The sequence below is a fragment of the Paramacrobiotus metropolitanus genome, unplaced genomic scaffold (assembly GCF_019649055.1).
Source record: "Paramacrobiotus metropolitanus isolate TYO unplaced genomic scaffold, Prichtersi_v1.0 Parri_scaffold0000015, whole genome shotgun sequence".
NCBI lineage: Eukaryota > Metazoa > Tardigrada > Eutardigrada > Parachela > Macrobiotidae > Paramacrobiotus > Paramacrobiotus metropolitanus.
In genome coordinates this window covers 1,700,860-1,723,335 of record NW_026570235.1, presented here as the reverse complement: position 1 = coordinate 1,723,335, position 22,476 = coordinate 1,700,860, and the positions used below count along the sequence as shown (strand labels likewise).

Sequence of the window (22,476 nt, the reverse complement as noted above, 5' to 3'; positions counted from 1 at the left end):
TGCATTTTTTGTTCTCGCCAAATAAGTACAGTACGCGTACGTACTCCGGTACTCGTATTGACAATATTCGGGATAAAGGATTTGGTACGTAGTACACTTCTGCTCTGGCTCTCTTTAATATGCAGTACTGTAATATTTTGCGTGTTTAATACGTCATCCGTGTATCGCTGGCCTGGTGGTCATTGATCATTGAATTGGTAGGTCCAGTACGAGTGATGCATCTAGGCATCCCTGGCGCATTTGTTTGCAGTTTGCAGTTTGCATTTTGTTTCAGCGTCAGATGCATTGCGGTGCAGTTTGCCAGTTTCATGATCATTTCTAGTCTGTTCTTCTTTCAATCCGTGATCCAGACTGCCAGTGTAAAAGTGTTATTTTTATTGTAATTAAGCTTTAAAGCCTGTAATTAGGTCTCTTATTCTTTCTGGAACTTTTTATTATTACCATGGAAGGCGCGTATTACGATGACACATTTGTTTTTCGTCATCCCGGAACATCCACTCAGTCTCCTGTCTACGCATCAGTGGAAACACCCGTTACACTGCCTGACCATGCAGACTTTGATAGAGCTCTGGATCTTTCATACAGTGCGCCGATATCCTTGCCATCCGTTGCAGAGCCCACTGAAGGTTTTCTGAATACCATCCATTACGTTAGCACAGCGACCATCCATCTCGATGTCCACGGTATGCCGTTTTGTTTTCGTTTTTGCTCTGGCTACGTGAGTTTATGCAGTTGGCCAAACAGCAGGGTTATTGACCTTTAGCAATTGTTTGCAGCACCGACAACCAGCAAATATGATAACACATCTGTTTTTGCTGGCCTCGGCTCATGCCTGCAGGATGCATCCACGAACACTGCGACGGTCGATGCTGCAGCTGATCTTGGTGCCGTGGAAAACGGTTCTGCTGGAGGAACTGTTGACCTTCTTGCAGCTGCTGACGACACAAAGGCTGGTTTAGAGAGTCCTGCGTTGACAGATTCGTCTGGAAAGAATTCGCCGTCCTTTTCCCAGCGGAGCAGTACTGCGGATTCCGGGGAATATCAAGACGCCTCGGATGTGACCTTTAGCAAATCAGGTATGCTGTATCTCATTGGCTGCACTTGTTTGAAGCCTTCAAGGCTGATGCTTGTACATGTAATACAGTCTGCAATTTTAAAAAATAATATCAATTCGTTTTGCGTTTGAATCAACCGATTAATACATTCTTGCGCAGGTCTGCCGGATGCTGATGGAGGGACTGTGGGGGAAATTATTAATAAGGTTCTGGCCACGGCTATGCTGCCCATGCATAAGAAGGAACATCTGCCCGATGATCGCGAATCCGACGATGCGGTTGTTCTTAAAAAGCTCATGACTCCGGGTCCGCAATTCCGCTCGCCGCAGACCAAAGGATCGATGGCGGATTCTTCGCCAGCTCGTAGTGCTGTGCGGAAGGGTTCGAGTTCAGCTGAAAAGTTGACGCACTTGCTGAAATTTTACGTCGGTAAGCCGTAAGTTATTCTGGTGAAAGGTGATTAGCATTAGGCAATGGGATAAACAAGCGACTTCAACCTTTTATCTTTCGTGTTTATGTAGCCCACCATCGTCATCGACACTTCCAGTCCAGTATGCGCACGCTCTTCACGCGCGCTATGGTCAAATTGAGTAAGATTCTCGAATTAATCATTTGAAGTCGTTTGGTAACTGCGACATACAGTTGTCTTAGTTTCTTTATTTTTAGATAAGGCCAGCCGCGATCGAAACCGGTGCCGTCATGATTCCGCAACCGGATCTGAGTGCAGCTGGGAAACCGCTTCTGACTCTGCCGCAGGTTGGTGCAAAGTTCGCTGCCTTTGTTGTGAATGTCATTCAAGCTTTGTAGAACTTACAGTTTATATTGATAATTTTAATTGGCAAGAGCCACCCAAATAATAACTGCAAGCATTGGTAACACTACTTAATAGTATAGTTAAAAATTGATAATTGATTTCATCACCAGACTGTTATTAATTTTTACAGCACTTTTTCCTGATAGTGTAATTATTACTACAAAACACAAATTTGTTTAGGTCTGTCAGATGCTAGCGAAAAAGGGTTTTCGATCAGCTTTAATCCTTTGCTCCCTGCCCCACCGACATCCATTCAAGAAGTGCCGACTACAAAAGCAGTGATTGCGGAAATGGAAAAACTACACTTGGGTGGTGATGCACACCTGTTTCCAAATTCTGATGTAATTTTATCACTTTTTTAACTAACGACTTTAACGTGCAGTGATACTTTATGCTGCATTTCGAATATCACTCTTATTATTCAAGTTTTTCTGCTCATGACATTTCCTTTTGTTCTAGCGCAATTTTTCTGGATTAAGTCGACAAGAACGTTATTTCTCCGCTAAAAAGCCTGAAGCCAGTAACAGTGGGCAAACTGCGGCTCTTTCTTTCCGTGACTTTTATCCGCCGCCAAAAAATGCCATCAACCTTCAGCTGTGAGTTAATTCTCTGTAAGACTACTTTTGCATTGTGGGTCTCATTTTGACACATGATTGTTGGTTTAGATACCAAATTCGCGAGCGGATTTTCAACAACGATGTGCAAGTTTTTTCCATCGCTCCGGAAATCGCAGCCGAGAAGAACAAGCCAGAGTACACCGAACTGGAACCGCAAATTCTGTAGTTTAATCATGAAAACAAGTTTGCGGTGAGAGTGCGCTCTTCACTTTTGGCATTTTTCCTGTAATAGTTGTGATTTTCCGTTATTGTGATTCATTAAACAGGGTGGTTGATGTTTCTTTGCTTTCATTCTTTTTTTGCTTTTTCAATAGATTTGAATAGCGCATTTTGACTGAGAACTGAGCGATCGTGTCACATGTTTTGAACAATTTTTATTGCATTGTGTAAAGTTTGGTGCTTTTGAAGTACAATTTTATGAATAAAACGCGGAAGTAAAGATATATGAACAATTGTTTGCACATCGGTGTGACTTCGATAAAAGTGCTTTCCGTGACTCCAAATTTTGTACAAAAAAACGATCACGGTTACTTGATGGATTATTTACAGCGCCACTTTTCTACAGCTGGCAACCTTAAAACAGTAAGGAAATAACTTTTGCATGTGTGATATATCCAGTTGCTAATGGACCGTAATCCGACTACAGATGTACAAATTCGTCTAATGCTGCGGACCTAGCACTGACCAGTCTCTTGTTAGATAATCAAAAGTGTCAATGATAATCGCCACTAACACATTCAGAATCACGAAAGAACACAGAAAATGGAAGGATGTGAAGTATATACGTAAGAGGATCCGATCCACATAAACTGCCCGCTGGTAATAAAACCGGTTCTCGCGTCACAAAAAAACATCCTGACGATTCGCACACGACATCATGATATCCTGTCAGCCTTCGCCACTTGCAGAACGAAACAGCAGGAGCAATGCTCGTGGAAAGTTTTGGAAATGGTTATGGCGGTTAATAGAGCTGGTGTCAGTCAAGGAAATTCTTCGAACACCTAACATAAATACAAAATACATCAGAGATCGGGACCGTCGGAGCTGGTGCATATAAAACGTTTCTAATTAGTAGCCGTTTTTGACACCGTCGACACAGTGGTGCCTTATTTAAGGAACCAACAAAGGAGATCAGAACCGGGGGCTGTACAAAGTGGACATGTCTCATTGAGCAACCGGACGACAACAATATCTACATACATTGTCCGCTGGAGAGACGCCGCAGCATAACACGTCACTGGAATTTGGCAAATCCACCAAAGCAGCCACATGAAATCGATGAAACGGCGAAGCCTTCAGAACTGCCAGAACGACCTAATTGAGCATCAATACGGTTGGAGTTAGTTGCCACTTTCACTTTATACACCTGACCAACACAGCCCGATCCCACAGGAAGTTTTCTTAAGGTTACAGAAAGGATGTTTCGCTTCCAGTTCATTCGTTAAACGCTCTGCAAAATAAATATTTCGATAAATAGATCGATCCTGACCCCACAGTTTGCAGTCAATTCGGTATCTCAGCGAAGCCGCCAGCACAAATGGAAAAGCTGCAACCAGGTGGCAGAGAATGCGGCTGTTTTCGAAGGTTTTATACGCTGGTAAGTTAAACAAACATTTTAAAACTGGATTTGAGAAGCCATTCTACCTGACCGCTTACAATTTATATTGCCTTTGTAAAGTTTGATGCATCTGAACTACAATTATATATAGGATATTTCTCGCATCAGGTTAAAAAAACGGAAAACATCGTTACAGAAAGAACGAATAACTTATCACAATCTAAAGAACAAGAAATAAAAATCAGAACAAATCAATACAAAACACATTGTGCAAACAATAAAAATCAGCTATCTCCTCTCCAAATTACGACAAGAAATATCTTTGGCATGAAGTCCATATTCCCATCCAACGCCCATTTTATTTCCATGGGTAATCCCGGTTCTTTTGGCTAGAATAGGTAATTTCTGGCTAGTGCTGTACAGAATGGCATACACGTCATCTTCCATACTAACGGAGATCTTCCGCACACCATCAGCAACCAGTTCCCATTCTGTGCCTTCCGGAAAGGCCGCACTGTATTCTTTGCGAAAGTACGCCTGATCATCCGTACACACAGCCCATACCGAATCGCCTCCAACAGCCACTTGTCGAATATTCACCACGCTTTCCGGTTTCTCCACCTGAAACCAGTACAGTCCATCGAGCTTGTCCTTAGTCCCGTTTCTCACGTATGCCGTTCCATCCGCCCCGACGCCCCACACACAAAACGGACCAACGGAAATATTTACAAAAGCCACGGGAGAGCGCACGGGAATCCATGTATCACCCAAAGGATTTTTCGTGGACACATGATCTCGCACTAAAACGCTACCGTCGACCGTCACCGCCCATAAAGAAACATAATTCCCAGAAGCGACTCCCGGACAGATAGAGACGGAACGCAATGGAGTATTTGGACCTGGAAACCACGGCCCGGTACAATCAACTTTCATCAGACGAAACCAACGCCGTCGACGCACGTAGTCGTTGGATCCTTTTGAGGAGTGAAAGGAAGATGGGAAATCGAATGCATATTCCCAGCCATTCTCCTCACCGTTTCGATAGTCAATCTGCCATTCGGAATCCCATTTCCATAAATTAGAGGGCAACTGAAATGCATCCATCGACAACTGCATCCTTCCGGTCTCATCTGACCAAGTATATCTACGACCGCAAAAACACAATTAATTCTTATAATAAGAAAATTCGAAAGGCAATAAACAGCACGGAATACTCAGAAAACCTTCCCTGCTTCGTTAACTTTACAGCTGCATTCGTTATAGTAAATTAGAAATGCACAGTAATAAAAACACATCCGCACTTCGCGATTGCTCCATTCGGCACAATTTTTCGCTTTAGCTTAGCTTTAGTATTCAAAAGAAATACAGAAACAACTCACAAATCAATTGTACAAACAATTTGCTGTACCAGCTGAAAAATATTACGAAGCAATGAGTCCCACAAACCAGTCACAACAGCGGCATTTAAAGCATCGTCCACACACCTTTTACTTCGCTCACCTATCTGTAGGCAACAACTTGTCGCAAAACCCCATTAGTATATTCCATCGCTGATTTTCGTACAGCTCCACACGATGTGTCCACCTGAACTTTCTTCTCCATTCCCGTTTTGCCTTCATAGCTGCCCGTCCAAACCCAGGTTCGCCCATCCATCCCCAGCGCCCACGTAATCCCCGATGCTGATTCAACCGACCGGAAGTGGCCTCCTAACGTTAGCCATTTCACCGATGGCAGCGCTTCGGAAGTGTTAAAACTCACCAACGGGCAGCTGACACCCGCAGCCAGAATCCATAAGCGGTCCCTTTTCTGAATTTCTCGTACATCCAAGAAGCTCAGATACGATTCTGCTAAATAAGTATTCCAAAGCATTAATTCTGATTTTAATCCGGACAACCGTAACGGTGTCTGCGCGCGAGTGAGAAACGCTGTCGATATTTGTAGCTGATGGTCTCCTTTTGTATCAAGATGAAGGCATATTCCCGTGATATCGAAAAATGGAATCAGCAGCTTGGTGGTGCCACCATCCACAGTAATGGAGCAATCGGCTGGATCGGCTTCCTGGGAATACCGAACTTGGAAAAAGCACTGCTCCCAGGTAGACATTTTGTTAGACCACACTTTCAAAAATCCTGCATCACTCGCTTCATCGTTATCAACGCGGTCAATAGCCGGCTCCATTTTTTCGTAATTTTGCATCTCATTCTGAAACCGTAGTGACAACAAACCCAGAATATTTTTCCGCCAAGCATTCTCATCGTCAAACGACGTAGTACGCGCATCAACAAATCCGGCAGTCCCGCTAATCCATGTCCATGGGTCCTGGTTTTCAGTTTCCTGATTCTGCGATTCTTCTTTTATTTTCAAAGATATTTTCTTCCAACCTTTTCCATGCGGATCTCCTAATCCGATTCCGTGTCGCCAATAAATCTGATTATCGTTGCTGATGGCGAAAACCTCCCCATTGCGCGTTATGGTCACACAAACCGCCGACATACTAGCAATGTGCACCCACGTTGTTCCATGGGGTTGACTCGTCCGCATGCCTTGCCGAAACCACACCGAGCCGTCTTTCGCCACCGCCCAGACACTCTCCGTTCCCACGGCAATCTGCGTTAATAATGAGGTCGTCGAAGGCGCTTCCACCAACACCCACGACGCTCCGTGAGGCCGATCCCGATTGATGCCGCTGCGCATCAACGCCTTCCGTTGGAGGTGACGGCCCACACCATCTCACCGGGGCCAACGGATATCCTTGCCGCCTCCACCCCATCGGGAAGATCGATGTATGCCCATGCATCCCGTGGAAAGCGGAGGCGAGACTGCAGTGCGGCGGACGATCACCTGGCCGTTGATAGTGACAGCCCATAGGAAGATACTTCGCGTGCTGTGGGCAGACGTGTCGCATCCTCCAGCGGAAATGTCCATCAAGGCCAGGCTGACATCCGCGAGATCGGTCCATGTTAAAGGAATCCAGCGGTTGGTGGCACGGTAACGGCATGTCCGTGTCCAACGGCGACGGCGCACATAGTGATTCCATCGCTTTTCAGGATAGTACGTCGAGGGAAAGTCAATGGCGTATGTCCAACCCTGAGAAAAAAGCGCAAAAGTTTTTCTCAGTCACTCTCCATTTTCTTTCGGCTCCATACAGTGGTAACTAATATACTATGATTTGTGATGATGCTGTTCTTAAAATTAATCTTGTATTTATTTTTTCTATCCTATTTCAATAATAAATTAAAATCCACAAACAAGCACGAGCAATACGAATAAAAAATTTTTAAACTTCTAACATTAAAATTTTAATACTCAACGAGTAAACTAACGTCAGACTGAGAAAGATAACTGGCTTTCCATGTTGGAGTCAGAAACCACAAACAAAATCGCAAATGGAAAGAAAGTACGGTAAGTCGGTAACATACAATAGTACATACTCAACATTCGTATCAACTCCACTTTGAATTCATATTCACCTAGATTTCACAATATTTTTAGAGTAGCATACGGTTAATTCGCCTTCAAATTTCATCAATACACGGTAAAAAATTATTATCAATTTACTGACATTAAACCTCGATCACGATAATTATCTTCGTTGTGTCAGTGTTGGAGAAACACATACTTCAGGACCGAGCAGAACACCGTGGAAATTCTCGTCTATCTGCCAGCGCGCTGTCTCCCAAGTCCAATCTGATGTCGGTAACTGTGTATCGTCCTTTCCACGCTCAGTTCTTCCGCTCTCATCCGACCACTGATACCTGCAGGAAACGAGGAAAACTGCAACTGACTGCCGCTCTGCATTGAGCGAAGAGAACGAACCTGTCTGTAGGCAGCAGTGCATTTGAATAGCCTCTCGCTGGGGTCCACCGTTCATTCTGGTAGATTTCCACCGTGCGACAGATTGGCACTAATGGTTCGCTAACCCATACATAAGCCTATCAAACACCCAGATAAAATACACAGGCCAAATGAAGCTCACGATCTACTAAAATACTCATACTTAAGACTTAAGTCTTCACAAGAAAACCTACTTAATACGCTGGGCGCAGAAGAGTAGTTAAATTCATCAGAGTGCTAAGTATTTTAACAGAAATAATACAACGGAAATCGAGCTGCTTTCAGTTTTCTGCGTTAAACCGCTTCCTACCTTCAGATCAGCTCCAATTCCATACAGTACTTCGGGTGCCTGTCCACCAAATGCCAAGCACTTGATCTGGATCGCAGAAGTCAGGAAACCCGTAGTATTTCCACGCTTCACCGAAAAAACTTTCCCGGATGATTTTAGAAGATAGAAGACCGACGCTGCATCCCCACCAAGGCACCAACCGAGCCCGACGCCATGTCCAACTTGTGCGCCGTAAATACAAATGTTGCCAACAAAGAGAACACATCATGTGCTACACATGATTCCAAATTTGCAGCAAAATCAGTCGTGATAGCTGACAGCAGACAGCACTTCGATACGAGTCACGACTACTGTATGAGTGTGATAGGAGAATGCGCTAAGGAAAACGAGCGATGAAGACCACGAGCGATTAAAAAGCTGAGCCAAGAAAGTTCTTGATCTGAGCTGAGCCAAGAAAGTTAATCACCCGGCCAACGGAGCGATCAAGAAAATTCGCAGATTTTCTTGATCGAGAATTTCTTGATCGGTACAAGCTCGTAGTGATCAAGAAATTTCACAACGAGGTGGCCAATCGTAGCGTTCTCCGATTCGAGCCACTTTCGGTGAGAGTTGAGACTCTTGATCGGTCACAAATCTTGATCGCTCGGAAATCCTTAGCGCATTCCCCTGTGACTGTATGTAAATAAGGGTGAGAATTAATGTTGCCGGAAGTGCTCCAATCTAAAATGAATTTCGAGTATTCGAAATTCAAATACACTACCGTTTGAATTCCGAGTAATCGGAATTGCAATTGCAGGCATTCCAACTCCGAGTAATCGCAATTTAAAAGGACGCAGTTGTAATTTCGAATATTCGGAATTGCAATGCATATCATATGAATTTTAAGTAATCCGTTGTTAAAAGAAATTTTACTTAATATTTTGATTATAATTTATCATCAAACTACGTACTATGGAACTGGAAGTTTTGATGCGATACCTTACATAGAAGTAGTAATACTGATTACGTATTTATGACCGAAATAATTTTATTAATTAAATGACAGCAGAATTTAATTTCGAGCGCTCGGAAAATTTTAGGGCGTGGTCATTAAACGTTGATGTACCTTTATCAGTTCGGCGTACAATAAACTTTCTATAGCAAAAATAACAACAAAAAACAGGTTTCCGTTTAAATTGACATTATTCTGGCTTTCACCGTCGCAAATGAACTGATCCATGCTCATCTAGCGTTGTTGGCTCAAAACTCATCGGTCAGCGTTAGCGCAGTCTACGGCTGCCTGCGAATAGTGCGGCTACTACAGCGCCGACGTGTACAGTAATGATTTGGCCAGCTTTTATTTGGGCATTGGGTGATGACACTAGCACCGGAACACAGGGCATCGGAGTAACTGGCGCCGTTGTTCTTCATAAATTCCGAGTCTCCCCTCCTCACAGAAGGGTGTGTGCGGTAGGGAAGAACGACTTGTTACATTGAATTATGACCTTTACCTGATACAACAGCAACTTAAATACATTAAACACAAATGCACTATCGCTGTACCACATCCGCATTGCTTCTCCTATTTATACATCAGGATGTACATCCCAATGACACACACTGGTCCCTCATGACAGACCCACTTCATTAATTCTAGATTTTGTGCGAGGTTCGAGTTACCAGTGCCACTGATCTCTACCCCTGATCGCGCAAATATGTTCTGCCTAGCTAGTCTGCTTACTCGTAAGTCGTAACAAACACCTTCTTGCTCATTTAACGGTTGCCAAGTCCGCAAAAGTATTGACTGATGAATTTATGGAAAGTGCATGCCTCCTATATATATAAGCCTCCTAAAATGACCACTAACACACCATTTAATTGCCCTTAGCTCTTTACAGGCGTGCGAAAAGTTTTCGTTTTAATAGACCTGGATTTGGGAGAAAAAGTTATAGTACGAGTACTAAAGAATAGTTCTAAAAAAGTGCAGCAATAAAAGCAAAACCGTATATGGAAATAATTGTAATTTATTTTTTGTTTTATAATATACCCAGGACCTCATAAGAACTGCCGGCCGGGGGTACCAACCAGAAACGAATGCGGGATGATATTTAAGCTTTACTTGAGTCACTTTAGATGTGAATTTAGTCAGTAAAATTATAGTACAGATATAACGGATTTCAACAGTTCGCATAATGCAAAACTCGTATATCAATGTATTCTTAAAACTTGTCTATACTGAGCCTGTAAGTAATAAACAGGGTGAAAAGGGGTGCCTATGTGGCTATAATAATTACCTGGTCGCGAGGTGTGCACATACTAGTAACGGTTTCCCTTTTACACCGCCCTCAGTTAGACGTATACAGTAAAATACTTGTACATCTACTGTAAGAATCTCAAGATTCTGCTCTATTCTGTTAGTGTTAAATAAATTTCAAAGAAATCGAAATTCAGAAAAGTCCCGTTCAATTCTGAATATTTGGATTTTATTTTACCGTAGTTTAAATTTCGAATATTCGGAATTCGCATTGCCACATTTTGAATTCCGATTACTCGGAATTCAAAATGTGGCAGTGCGAGTTCCGAGTAATCGGAATTCAAATTACGGTCTTTTAAATTTCGAGTACTGTATTTGGAAATCTAATAAAAAATATTTAGATTGCTCGGAATTGGAAATACCTGAATTTGAATTCCGATTATTCGGAATTGGTATCGAAATTCTTTCACATGCAATTTGGAGCACTTCCGGCAACACTAGTGAGAATGCAACGGGCTCCAGTAAAGCCTGGAAGGGGCAAACTAAGGCCTCGTCCCGAATTCGAAGCGAATCTCGTTGCGATACAGCAACTCCACCTCACGAGGTGGCTTCGCGTACCGTATCTGTAGGCGTGGCCACTGCATACAGCCACCTCGTGCGGTGGAGCAACCGTACCATAGCGAGATTCGCTTCGAATTCGGGACAAGGCCTAAATCAAATGTACTAAATGCTGTGATACGCGCTCCGTATCACTCTGTTTCTTATTAGGGTGCGTCTCCAATTCAAAGCGAATCTAGCTTTGGTATGTTTTATGTTTTTGATCCCGAAATCTGCGTATTATTCCTTTTTGTTTTCGTTTTTGCTCTGGCCACGTCGGTTTATGCCGTTGGCCAAATTACAACAGGTTGACCTTTTGCAATTGTTTGCAGCACCGACAACCAGCAGATATGATAGCGCGTCAATTTTTGCTGGCCTCGGCTCGTGCTTGCAGGATGCATCTACGAACACCGCGACGGTCGATGCTGCAGCTGATCTTGGTGCCGTGGAAAACGGTTCTGCTGGAGGAGCTGTTGACCTTCTTGCAGCTGCTGACGAGGCCAAGACTGGTTTATGGAGTCCTGCATTGACAGAATCGTCTGGAAAGAGTCCTGCGTTGACCGAATCGTCTGGAAAGAATTCGCCGTCCTTTTCCCAGCGGAGCAGTACTGCGGATTCCGGGGAATATCAAGACGCCTCGGATGTGACCTTTAGCAAATCAGGTATGTCGTTCCCATTGGCTACACGTTGTTTTGAAGTCTTCAAGCTATATTGCCGTAAGTGTTCTACAGTCTGCATTTTTTAAAAATAATGTCAAGACGTTTGAATCAACCGATAAACACATTTTTACGCAGGTCTGCCGGATGCTAATCCAGGGACTGTGGGGGAGATTATTACCAAGGTTCTGGCCACGGCTATGCATAAGAAGGAGCATTTGCCCGATGATCGGGACTCCGATGATGCGGTTGTTCATAGAAAGCTCATGACTCCGGGTTCGCACTACCGCTCGCAGCATTCTTCGCCAGGGCGTAGTGGTGTGCGGAAGGGTTCGAGTTCAGCTGAAAAATTGACGCACTTGCTTAAATTTTACGTCGGTAAGCCGTAAGTTATTCTGGAGATGCTTGTTGAAAGGTTGATTAATAGAAGGCACTAGGCAATGGGGTAACCAACTATTTCAGCTTTTCCATCTTTCATGTGTGTAGCCAACCATCGTCATCGACACTTCCAGTCCAGTATGCGCAAGCTCTTCACGCGCGCTATGATAAAATTGAGTAAGATTTTAAAACTTAATGATTTAAAGTGGTTTGGTAACTGCGACGTAGAGTTGTCTTAATTTTTTGCATTTCAGATAAGGCTAGCCGCGATCAAAACCGGTGTCGTCATGATTCCGCAACCGAATCTGAGTGCAGCTGGGAAAGTACTTCTGAATCGTCTGCAGGTTAGTGCAAAGTCCGCTGCCTTTGTTGTCAAACAAGTTTTGTGGAATTTATAGTTTGTATTGATAATTGGTTTCATCATCAGATTGTTATGTTATCCAGCACTTTTCCTGATAGTGTAATTATTACTGTAACAGGAGAGCGCGAGGAGATCACGAGTGATACTTTATTGACAAATAAAGGGAACAAATGCTGCGTAATAGCAGGAAAGCAAGAACAAAGCACTGATGGCTAAGAAGCAAGTGAATGCTAAGTGGGTTCTTGAGCGTCTGTCAAGGCGTGAAAAGAAGCAACTGGCGGCAAGCACGTGCTGTGTGCCATCAGCTGTGTGATGCTGCGCAGACTGGACTCAATCCAACGCGAGCGTATGAACGCTGAGTCATACTGCGAAAGAGGAACGAGAGAGCAAGTGTGGCTCAGTGTATGCGCTGCGTATATCCGCTTCAGCGGATGAGTGCAGTGCAGCAGCACTTGTACGTACAAACGAGAGAGGCGATATGGCAAGCAATGATTGCAAGTACGTCCTGTGTGGATCGTACGCACCAGGCGCAGTCATGGGCCTCTGACATGCCTCTGGGCGGGAATCCGAGCTCCTGCGAAGGATGCTCCGACTCGGTACCGCACCAGTACCGCACAACTCTCCGGTCGGACCCATGTGGGGTCGCTGGTACGCGTCCTCTAGCAGTGGGAGTCCGGTGTCTGGTCGACCGTCCCTTCGTCACTTCCGAACCCATGAATGGAAACCACTCACGGCCGAGAAATCCGGAAGCCGCTCGGGCGTTTCGTTGGACCGGTGATGCGTCTGTTGGCTGGCTTCTTTGCTTCTGTTGGCTTCGGAGAACAATGTGAAAAGAAAATCTAATGAGAGTTTTTATGCAGCGCGAAAGAAAGTATGAAATAAAGTTTAATCACAATTCCAGTGAGCAAAAGTGGTTACAAAACAGATCTGTTAAAGAGATCGAACTAGAAAAATACAATTCCGTTTGTTAGGAGGAAGAAAAAAATGCTTAAAGAAATGCAAAAATCTGTCCGGGGGTCCTATTCCGACTAGGATGACGTCCACGGGGTCTCCTGTCCACTTGTCGTCCGGTGAGTTTGGTCCGGGGCATCGGTTCCCGGGTTACCCGTCGTAACCAGTTACTTTCGCCGAAGTCGGATAAGCACGGTTAAACACTTACTTTCGACTCGTATCCGCCCGTTTGGGAAAGAGAGGCACTGTTGCGGTTGCAAATGCCGAAGCGTCCTCTCTGAATAGGGAATAGGACCGAGGTCGGTTTGACCAAGGTCGGCCTACCGGTAAGTCGACCGGCGGCTGGGGAAATTCGGCTATGTTCCGAATTCTTAAAGTTCAGGTCGGAAAAAGCTGTATGTAAGTCATGCGGCCTGTGTGGTCGTCATGTACAGCAGTTCCGTTCAAAAGTGGTCGGTTACAACCGTTCAATCTGCTACCACGAGCCTGGTTTGGAATAATCTGAGTCGAACTGGCTCGAAGGTCCGATCGGAAATCGTAAGTTTCTTCGATGGAGGTGTCCAGTCGACTTCCATCTGATATGTTCCGTTGTTATCCGACCTTCTGTCGAGGTAGGTCATCCTATCCGTCGGTGGTCGGCTAGGGTTAACCTGCAATAAGATGCCCATGTGGGGCTAAACGTTCCTTCAAGTCGAATTCGTCCACCGCAGACAGCTATCGACCTTCTTCCGTCATATTGACTGAATTTCCGACTTCCGACTTGTGGTCGGTTATAGTCGACTTCGGAAGGTCGGATGAACTGTGTGTTCATCCGTCCGAAGGTTAAATTTCTCCGTTAGGAGGTCGGTTCTCGACTTCCAACTGCCTTTGCCGACTTGTTGTCGCATCCTTCCGACTTCTGTGGGGTTACTTCCGACCTCAACTTGAGGTCGGTTATCCATGCTGATATTACATGAACTCTGGGTCGGATCCGAGCTACTGTTGGCTCATGATACCTCTGGGCGGCCGAGTCCTGTGAGGTGGAAGTTCCTTGGCATCTGTTGGCCGGGTGACTGGCGTTTCATCATGCAATCGCGCTCGCTCACAATGCTAAGGGTCTTTGTGGCCCCGGTTGACAAGCCAAGCTCTTTGGTTTAAACTTCATGCACATGCAAGTCCCTGAGGTCATCAGATCCGATTCTTCCATTTCGTTTTGTCGCGAACCTGAGACGCCTAGCCGCTTCTGTCGGGGGTAGGCAGCTCACGTCCACGAGGAAATTTTTCTTTGCCGCTGACGAAGGCCGACTGGCCGGTACTGTTGCGGGCAGGTGGTCGTCGTCAACGGGGTTGGTTGAAGGGGTGCAGGTCGAGTATTCTAACTCGGTCTGCCTAAGATGTTCCATTGAAGACATGGGGAAGCAGGTCGCGGGGGAGTCGTTGGAGTGGCAGCCAAATCACCGTCGCTGTTCCTCTTCAGGGAATGGCAGCGCGTTCAAAGACGCACGTAGTCGTGGTCACCGGTGAATCGGTTGGTTTATCCGGTATCCTCCGGGGGAGACTGCGGTTGATCTCCAGGTACAGAGCCTGTAGGTCTGGATTCAAACGGAGAATCCGGTCGGATTACCACGTGGCCCCTGCCAGTTTCCATCCATTCTTCATAGTCGGCTTCTGTTGACCGTTATGGTCGACCTGTGTGGTCGACCATGATGTCGACTTCTAGTCGGTCGCAACTTGAAAAACCAATCTCTGTGATCGGCTTGCACAACCGACCTTTGTGGTCGGTTGGTGCAGCAATATCCATTATGTCTCCAAGTTATGGGTACAGTACAAAGTCGACCTTTGTGGTCGGATCCAATACTTGAAGTCAAATCCGAGTCTTCCTGCACTGTTGGCCGCTCGGCCGAGGGATTTCCGCTGTTTGCAATGGTGAAGGCTGCTCGGCTACCCGGTTCCGAAGTTGGCCACCGGTGCTCGGCAAACATGGCGTGGAACGCGCGCAGTGCCGTGTTCCGCGCCATGTTAGCGTAATCCTCTCTGTTTCTTCTCCGGAGTCGGTCGGCCGGAGTAATCTCCATGTAGCGCGGATTGGAGCTTCTGTTAGCTCCAATGGTTGCAGAACGTGGTTGACGATCTGCTATGTTAGCAGACGTTTACGATCTGTTCATGCCATACTGGGGAACTGAGGTCGGTTGCTCAGTTCGATCCAGGGGATTCCTCGGAGGACATACCGGAACGGTGGAAAAGGCCGGCTTGTCAGGTCTAACCACTCATGTCCGGGTCAAACCGAAGAATCCGGCTAACTTGTGTAGTCGGCTCTCTGGCAAAGTCGTCGTTGACGTCCTCCGCGTATGTAGGTGTTCCGAGCGGGGGGATCGAGTTTCAATGTGGGAACTCGATTTTAACTGAGTGGGACTTCGACGGGTTTATCGCCGCCGAAGTAATCTTCCTCATCTTCGTCGTCCGGGCGAGGTCGGTTATGTGGCCGCAAGGCCGGTTCCTTGGGTTTACAAATCGCCGCACCGCCCCGTTGAGACGTGTCGTCAGTCTCATCCGTTTCTTGGCCGGGACGTTCCGCTCTGGTCTTCTTCGTTTCCTCGGCCGCCTGTTTTTGGAGCCTCAACGCGTATGGTCGTGCGCCGGGTGCTATGTCATCCGACATCCAAGGTTCGTAGGGCGACGAGTTGAATCCGCTGGGCAAAGTTTTCTTTTGACGATACCAGCTGATAAACCGGGTTGCGTCGTCGCTGGGATCTACGTGATCCTCACGAAAGGCATACTTTGTCGCATACCGTTCGTGGGTGTACAGCAGGTCGCGCCTCCAGACGGCGAGGATAACACTTCTCATCGGTGTGCCGAGTTGGGCTACGAGGGTTTCCAAAGCCTCTGGTATCTAGTGCCCTGCAACGGAGTAGAAAACTCCGTCCAGTCCGATCCAAACTTAAAAAATTTAATCCGAACCCAGTCCGACTCCGAATTCTAAAAATCGTACTCCGACCAATCCGATCCGAAATATTTTTGGCCAATCCGAACCCACTCCGATCCGATCCGAAAAATTTTCCAGAAGAAAATTAATTTTATTACACATCCGGACATCTTTATATCAACAAAAAATTTTAATTCCATGTTGTCGGCAGCAAAAAGACTTCAAAATTCACCAGTACAATTTTCTTGGGCATAATAAAGGTTACGCTAGAGGATTTACATAAATAAAAATTTTTAAGGAAAATTTAACGTTTCTTAACACTGCAGTGTTGAAGCAATTGGGGAGGCTAGTTAAGTATCCTCATTGTCAGAAATCTATATCAGATCTTTCTGTTGTATACGGTTCAGTACACAGATCACCCACGTATTGGGCAGGGTCAAAAATAGGGAGAGAAAATTAATGGGATGGTTGTTTCTAAACGTCCGCAACTACAGTAAAATAAACGGTAGTTCCATGTATTCCTTAGGTTTAGTTAAACTTATGTATTATTATTGCTATTATCTTAATCACCAATATTAATCCAATTACTAGTGCTGCAAATAAAAATGGGAAGCCGGTGCCTAGTTAAACTGACTGATCCGCACAGCGCATGTAGTCCGTTTGACCGACGTAGTTATACTAACATTATTTGATAAGACGATAACAAATAACGACTTCATAACAATCGTAAAATACTCTAGTATTAAAACTGTCAGGAGAATTAATAAAAAAAGTGAAAGGGAATTAACAACAGTCATTTAAGCAAAAGCAGATACTTCGATGTAAACTAATTTAGCGCAAATGAAGCCTCGTGCGAAGCGCGAAGCTGACGAAGTTTTTTGTTTTGAAGAAGAGGGAAATTCAATAAAAATTAATTAATAATATTTATTTAATTTCGGATTATTCGGAGTTTTTATTGCATCCGAACCCGATCCGATCAGGTGCACATAAACTCCGAAACCACTCCGACCCCGAATTTTCCAGATTGAAATCCGCCCAATCCGGTCCGAAAATCGGAGCGGGTTCGGAGCGGATCGGATTTCCCAGTCCGTTGCAGGGCTCTACTGGTATCATCTCGTTCTGGTACAGTCCGTACAGGGTATAATGGCAAAAGTAATTGCCAAGTCGGACTGCGAAGATGAATCGCAGGAAAGCCGTGACTCCGTCCTGGGCCATGTCGACATCTCCTTCTGGAAGATACTGGGTCAAGTCCAGTGCTTCCCGAGCCGCGGTGATTACGAAAGCTGGGTGGGCGTCCGTGATGACAAACTGGGCAATACTCTCCAACTCATCATGGGGGTATTCCCGAGCTCCTAGTTGGCTCGCAAGTGTTCCGTCCGGGCTATACAGCGGTACGTTCAGTAGGACCGGATCGGTCATCGACGGTAACGCATTCGATCTGGTATATGGGTGTTCAACATTCGGCGCTGTGTGCGCGTTCATGTTGAAGTCAGATTGCCACTGTTGTTGTTCGAATAACGTCTGGTATCCGGATCGGACGAAGAATTGGCGAAGGTTTTCTAACATCCGCCAGACTTGTGATCGGTTCCGTTCCTCGTAATTCATAACGTTAATAATGTGATTCGTTCTTTCGTTCGGATGCGGCATGACGACCTCGATTCCTTGTTGTCGATTCCTTGTTGGATCCTCTCGAGCCGGCACTTCCACTTGTGGTAGTTGTGCCATCTGGTCGGCCACATCGACGTCCATTTGCTCCTGTTGAGCTGCCGGCTCAGCTTGGACTTCAGCCGCTAGTTCCGCCTGATGGGCTTCCGGCTGCTGTTCGGGTGGGACGAAGTTACGTTTCGACTTATTTGTTAAGTCGACCGTAAGTCCTATTCCCGTTTCTCCGGATCCCGTACGTTTTCCGGGTGGATGTCTTGTCGGTTCCTTTCCGACTTCGCGGATAACGGCTCGTTGCGCTTCGATTCAGTCTCGAAGATCAACTGGGCCGATCCTATGTTGAAGATCATGTCCCGCGAGGTTTTTGCTGGGTCGGCGCTGCTGTTGTTGAGCCGCCGGTTGAGTCCGACTTCCGTGTTGGGGAATCTGTTGGGAGACAGTTGGACGAGCCTGTGTGACTACTGGCGTTGCCCTCTGTGGGATTGCCATCAACTGTTCCTGAGTTGCCGCTGTTGGGTTCCGTCCGGCATATTCATCATCATCATTATAGATGTGCCCGTCATCGGTCGGTTCGGATCTCCGACGAAGACATCACGTACGGTGGGGATCAACTCTTCGGTTTTCGGGCGACCCTGTGTGGGTGTCTGTACCCGAATCTTTATTTCCGGTTCGTAATCGGTCGGTGGTGGATGGACTCGCATTGTGGCGATCTGTCTATCGACCTCCTTAATCTTTTTCTGGTCGTCAAGTTGACGCTGCAAGTCCTGCATCTGGCGATACTCGAACAGTCTGTTTGTTAAGACTGGTGGTCGAGTTTCTTCCCATCTCGGGTCGCGAGCTCGTTGTCGCTGGATTGTAGCCAGGTTATCCTGTTCGTAAGACTCCAATTGATTAATCAGGTATTCTCTGCCGGCCAGGTACCGGTATGCGCTCAAGTTGCCAGCGACAACATTAAGGTAAAGTGCCGCCGCCTGAGCTCGGTGTTGCGGTCTGGTGCCGGTAACCCGTTCGTTCGTGAAGGAAACGATGCATAGGGCGCAGGGCAATCTGTTGTTGTCCCTCGTCGCATTATCCATGCACTGTTGGCAGTCCACCGTATAGGCTTCCGTACGAGTCTGTCAAAACAAAAGTAAGCGAACCGTTTCTCGGTTGCATCCTATTAATTACGCCCTATAATTACTACGGTCGGGCCATGTCGGTTCTCGAACTGGTCCAAGACGCCTTTGTGGTCGTCTATGAGGTAGGTCGACTTCTGTTGGTCGATGACGCCTATGTGGTGTCAATGGAGGAAAGGTCGGTTATGCCACTCCTCCGACGTGTTCTACGTCTCCTCATTCCCGTGTGGGTACTTCTGGCGACCCGAGCCGACTTGCTTGGTGCGAGTCGGCCAACTCGGTCGGTTGTGCCGAGGTTGGTCGTTCCTTCGGTAGATGTCCATGTCGGTGGGTTGAGGGGTTTAAGGCAACAAACCGTTGGCCGCCCTGGACCTGGTCGGTGTTCGTGGCGAACCGCTGTTGGTAAAGCGCCTTCGATAGGACGAATTCCAAGTCGTCCTCCAGGGAATATTTCTTTCGTCCGGCGGTCGGATCTGGTTTGGCCTTATATTTGGGGTCGACTAGCTGCGGTTCCGCCGCTTCCATTCGAACTCGAACCGTGCTATAAGTTGGTGGAGTATTTCTCCACGAGTTAGTCCGTCAGGATGCCACGACATTCCCATATACGCTTCGATGGCGTGTATCCATCCGTCATATGTTGAAGGGGCCGGGTCTCTCTGAGCCGGTGGGAACTCGTAATACATTCGCTTTCCGCTGGTGTATGTGCGTATCAACTTCCCTGCATGGTATCCCAAGTCGCAGTAATGTCGTACGTTATTCTGGCTTAGTTGTCGCCAGTCGCCCTTCTCATCTACCATCCAGTGTTGGAGGAGTTTGAAGGCGATCCTCGGTGTGGCAAACTTCGGTCCACGTGTTGCAAGGGCCTTCAGGGCGGCGTAAGTGTACATCCATCCTGCGTCGTATTCGGAGACGGCAGGTTTTGGTGCAGTGCCGACTGTGTAGCTGTTCGAGCTATGTGTAGGAGGTTGGCTGCGTCATCCGACGGTTGTTCGTTGGAATCACTATACTCTTCGGTAGGTTCCGTACCCGCCGGAGGCTTCTCCGTGTTGACGTAAGACATCCGGAGGTTAAATTCACGCCGATGTTGTTCCGGTATGAAGTTAGGCACGGTGTACCGTACAGGCACGTCGCGTTCCGCATTAGTCCTCTGAAGAGTATGTGCGGCGACCAAACCTTCGATTCGACCCTCTATGTGGTCGATAATTTCGTCAATATTGCCCTTCTTGTCCATGTACATAACGTTATATACACGGGCAATTTGGACCAGAGTCGATCCGCGGGGATTCCGAATATATCCAATACACCGTGCAATTCTAGTCAGTGTGTTGTCCGCATTCCTCGCTGCTGCACTTTTAAGTGACTTGATGAGATCCGGTGGGAGCAGTTCGGCCATCCGTCCCCATTGTCGGTGGACGGCTACCGCTAATCCTAAATCCAAAGTACAGGCGACGATCTGCATCATAAGTTGATGCGTCAACCATGTTCCGGTTTCGCCTCCGGCTTGGTTGTTATTAGACAAGTCTCGGACCAGGGACTGGTAGATATCCTTGCCGTTTTCCTTAACGTTCCGGATACTACGGACGACTTCGACGTGTACTCGGACTGTACGAATTACCGTCTCAACCGGATCTTCCGGCTGTTCGTCCGGAAGGCGTTCGCGTACGTCATCTGGGGCTGGCCACTGTGATTCATCAGTGTCGGCTCCATGGTCGAACATTTCCTTCAGGTCGCCTTTAAATCCTTCATAAGGATCACCTTCTCCATTGTCGGAGATTGAGTCCTTTTCTTCGATGTCCGAGATTTTGTCAGACTCCTTATCAGACTGTTGTTTGGATGTGGAAGGCTTAGGTTGTTCGGTTGGAGTGGGCGGTTTCGATGGGTTTCGTAGTCTTGGCCGGCTTTGTGCCTGCTCGCTCCATGACTTCTTGAAATTTTCGTTCAACCGCCTCCTTGTCGTGCGGTTCCTGAGCCTTTTCCTTCTGCTCGGTCCTTTGTGGGCCGGCGTCCGAAATATCCAGGTCGTCAGATGACTTATGCCGCTTAGCCGGGTTGGGCTTCGGCGTCTTAACCGTGGAGTCCGACTTCGGTTTGACCGGCTCCTTGGCTTCCGACTTTACTGGGGGACTTAACGCCGAGAAACGGCATGGTCCAGAATCGACCTGACTGAGAAACAGTCCAGCTGAGAAATAGCACCGTCGAGAAACGACTTCGGAATGGACATTTTTCTTTAGTTCTCTTCACAGGAACCGATTAACCATGTACGCGGCGGATGTCAACGACGCCCTTGCCAGAATGCTGACTACATAAGTCGGCCGGATTCTTCGGTTTGACCCGGATACGAGTGGTTAGACCTGACAAGCCGGCTTTTTCCACCGTTCCGGTACGTCTTCCGAGGAGTCCCCTGGACAGAGCTGGGCAAACCGACCTCAGTTCCCCAGCATGGCATGAACAGATCGTAAACCACGTCTGCTAACATAGCAGATCGTCAACCACGTTCTGCGACCATCGGAGCCGACCGAAGCCCCAATCCGCGTTACATGGAGCCGACCACGAGTTACATGGTACAGACGATGCCATTAACCACAACCGGCTATGAAGATTACTCCGGCCAACCGACTCCGGAGAAGAAACCGAGAAGATTACGCTAACATGGCGCGGAACACGGTACTGCGCGCGATCCACGCCATGTTTGCCGAGCACCCGTGGCCAACTTAAGAACCGGGTAGCCGAGCAGCCTTCACCATTGTAAACAGCGGAAATCCTCGGCCGAGTCGCCAACAGCGCAGGAATACTCGGATTTGACTACGCGTACTTGAGCCGACCACAAAGGTTCACTCTGTACTTCACTCATAACCCGAAGCCATTCTGGACATAGCTGCATCAGCCGACCACATAGGTCGGTAGTGCAAGCCGACTACACAAGTCGGCTTTGGAAACGATAGCCAGATCGATTAACGGGAAATCGACATCATGGCCGACCACACAGGTCGACCATAGCGGCCAACAGGAGTCGACTACAGAGAACGGACGGAAGCTGGCAGTAGTCACGTGGCAATCCAACTGGATTCTCCGTTTGAATCCAGACCTACAGGCTCTGTACCTGGAGATCAACCGCAGTCTCCCCCGGTCGACATCGGGTAAACCAGCCGACTCACCGGTGACCACGACTACGCGCGTCTCGAACGTGCTGCCATTCCCTGAAGAGGAACAGCGACGGTGATTGGGATACTGGTGTACCAACGACTCCGCCGCGACCTGCTTCCCCATGTCTTCAATGGAACATCCTAGGCAGACAGAGTTAGAATACTCGATCTGCACCCCCGTTTAACGAACCCCGATGACGTTGACCACCTGCTCGCAACAGCACCGGCCAGTCAGTCTTCGTCAGCGGCAAAGAAAAATTTCCCCGTGGAGTTGTCTACCCCCAACAGAAGCGGCTAGGCGTCTCAGGTTC

At 47.0% G+C, this 22,476-nt stretch overlaps 2 protein-coding genes across 2 annotated transcripts; one reads left to right on the top strand and one right to left on the bottom strand.

Annotated features, from left to right (window-relative positions):
• Nucleotides 1-45: 45 nt before the first annotated feature.
• LOC129584974 (uncharacterized) lies at nucleotides 46-2,939 on the top strand. The gene is made up of 8 exons (XM_055477440.1): nucleotides 46-683; nucleotides 777-1,076; nucleotides 1,215-1,484; nucleotides 1,577-1,645; nucleotides 1,722-1,811; nucleotides 2,050-2,210; nucleotides 2,329-2,465; nucleotides 2,535-2,939. The coding sequence occupies exons 1-8, from the start codon at nucleotides 443-445 to the stop codon at nucleotides 2,650-2,652; spliced, it is 1,386 nt and encodes a 461-aa protein (XP_055333415.1). The 5' UTR covers nucleotides 46-442; the 3' UTR covers nucleotides 2,653-2,939.
• Nucleotides 2,940-4,131: 1,192 nt separating this feature from the next.
• On the bottom strand, nucleotides 4,132-20,729 carry LOC129585066 (tectonin beta-propeller repeat-containing protein 1-like). Its single transcript, XM_055477582.1, is given in 12 exon segments — nucleotides 4,132-5,188; nucleotides 5,545-5,681; nucleotides 5,683-6,744; nucleotides 6,880-7,131; nucleotides 7,664-7,799; nucleotides 7,861-7,976; nucleotides 8,189-8,428; nucleotides 17,899-18,063; nucleotides 18,147-18,333; nucleotides 19,378-19,563; nucleotides 20,138-20,596; nucleotides 20,638-20,729. Coding segments are annotated over 12 exon segments (3,888 nt in total). The 3' UTR covers nucleotides 4,132-4,332.
• Nucleotides 20,730-22,476: the final 1,747 nt, after the last annotated feature.

Coding starts and splice junctions, on each gene's coding strand:
- LOC129584974 (XM_055477440.1), top strand. CDS start 443: ATGGAAGGCGCGTATTACGATGACACATTTGTTTTTCGTCATCCCGGA. Junction 1,646..1,721: donor GCGCGCTATGGTCAAATTGA/GTAAGATTCTCG, acceptor CTTTATTTTTAG/ATAAGGCCAGCCGCGATCGA. Junction 2,211..2,328: donor ACCTGTTTCCAAATTCTGAT/GTAATTTTATCA, acceptor CTTTTGTTCTAG/CGCAATTTTTCTGGATTAAG.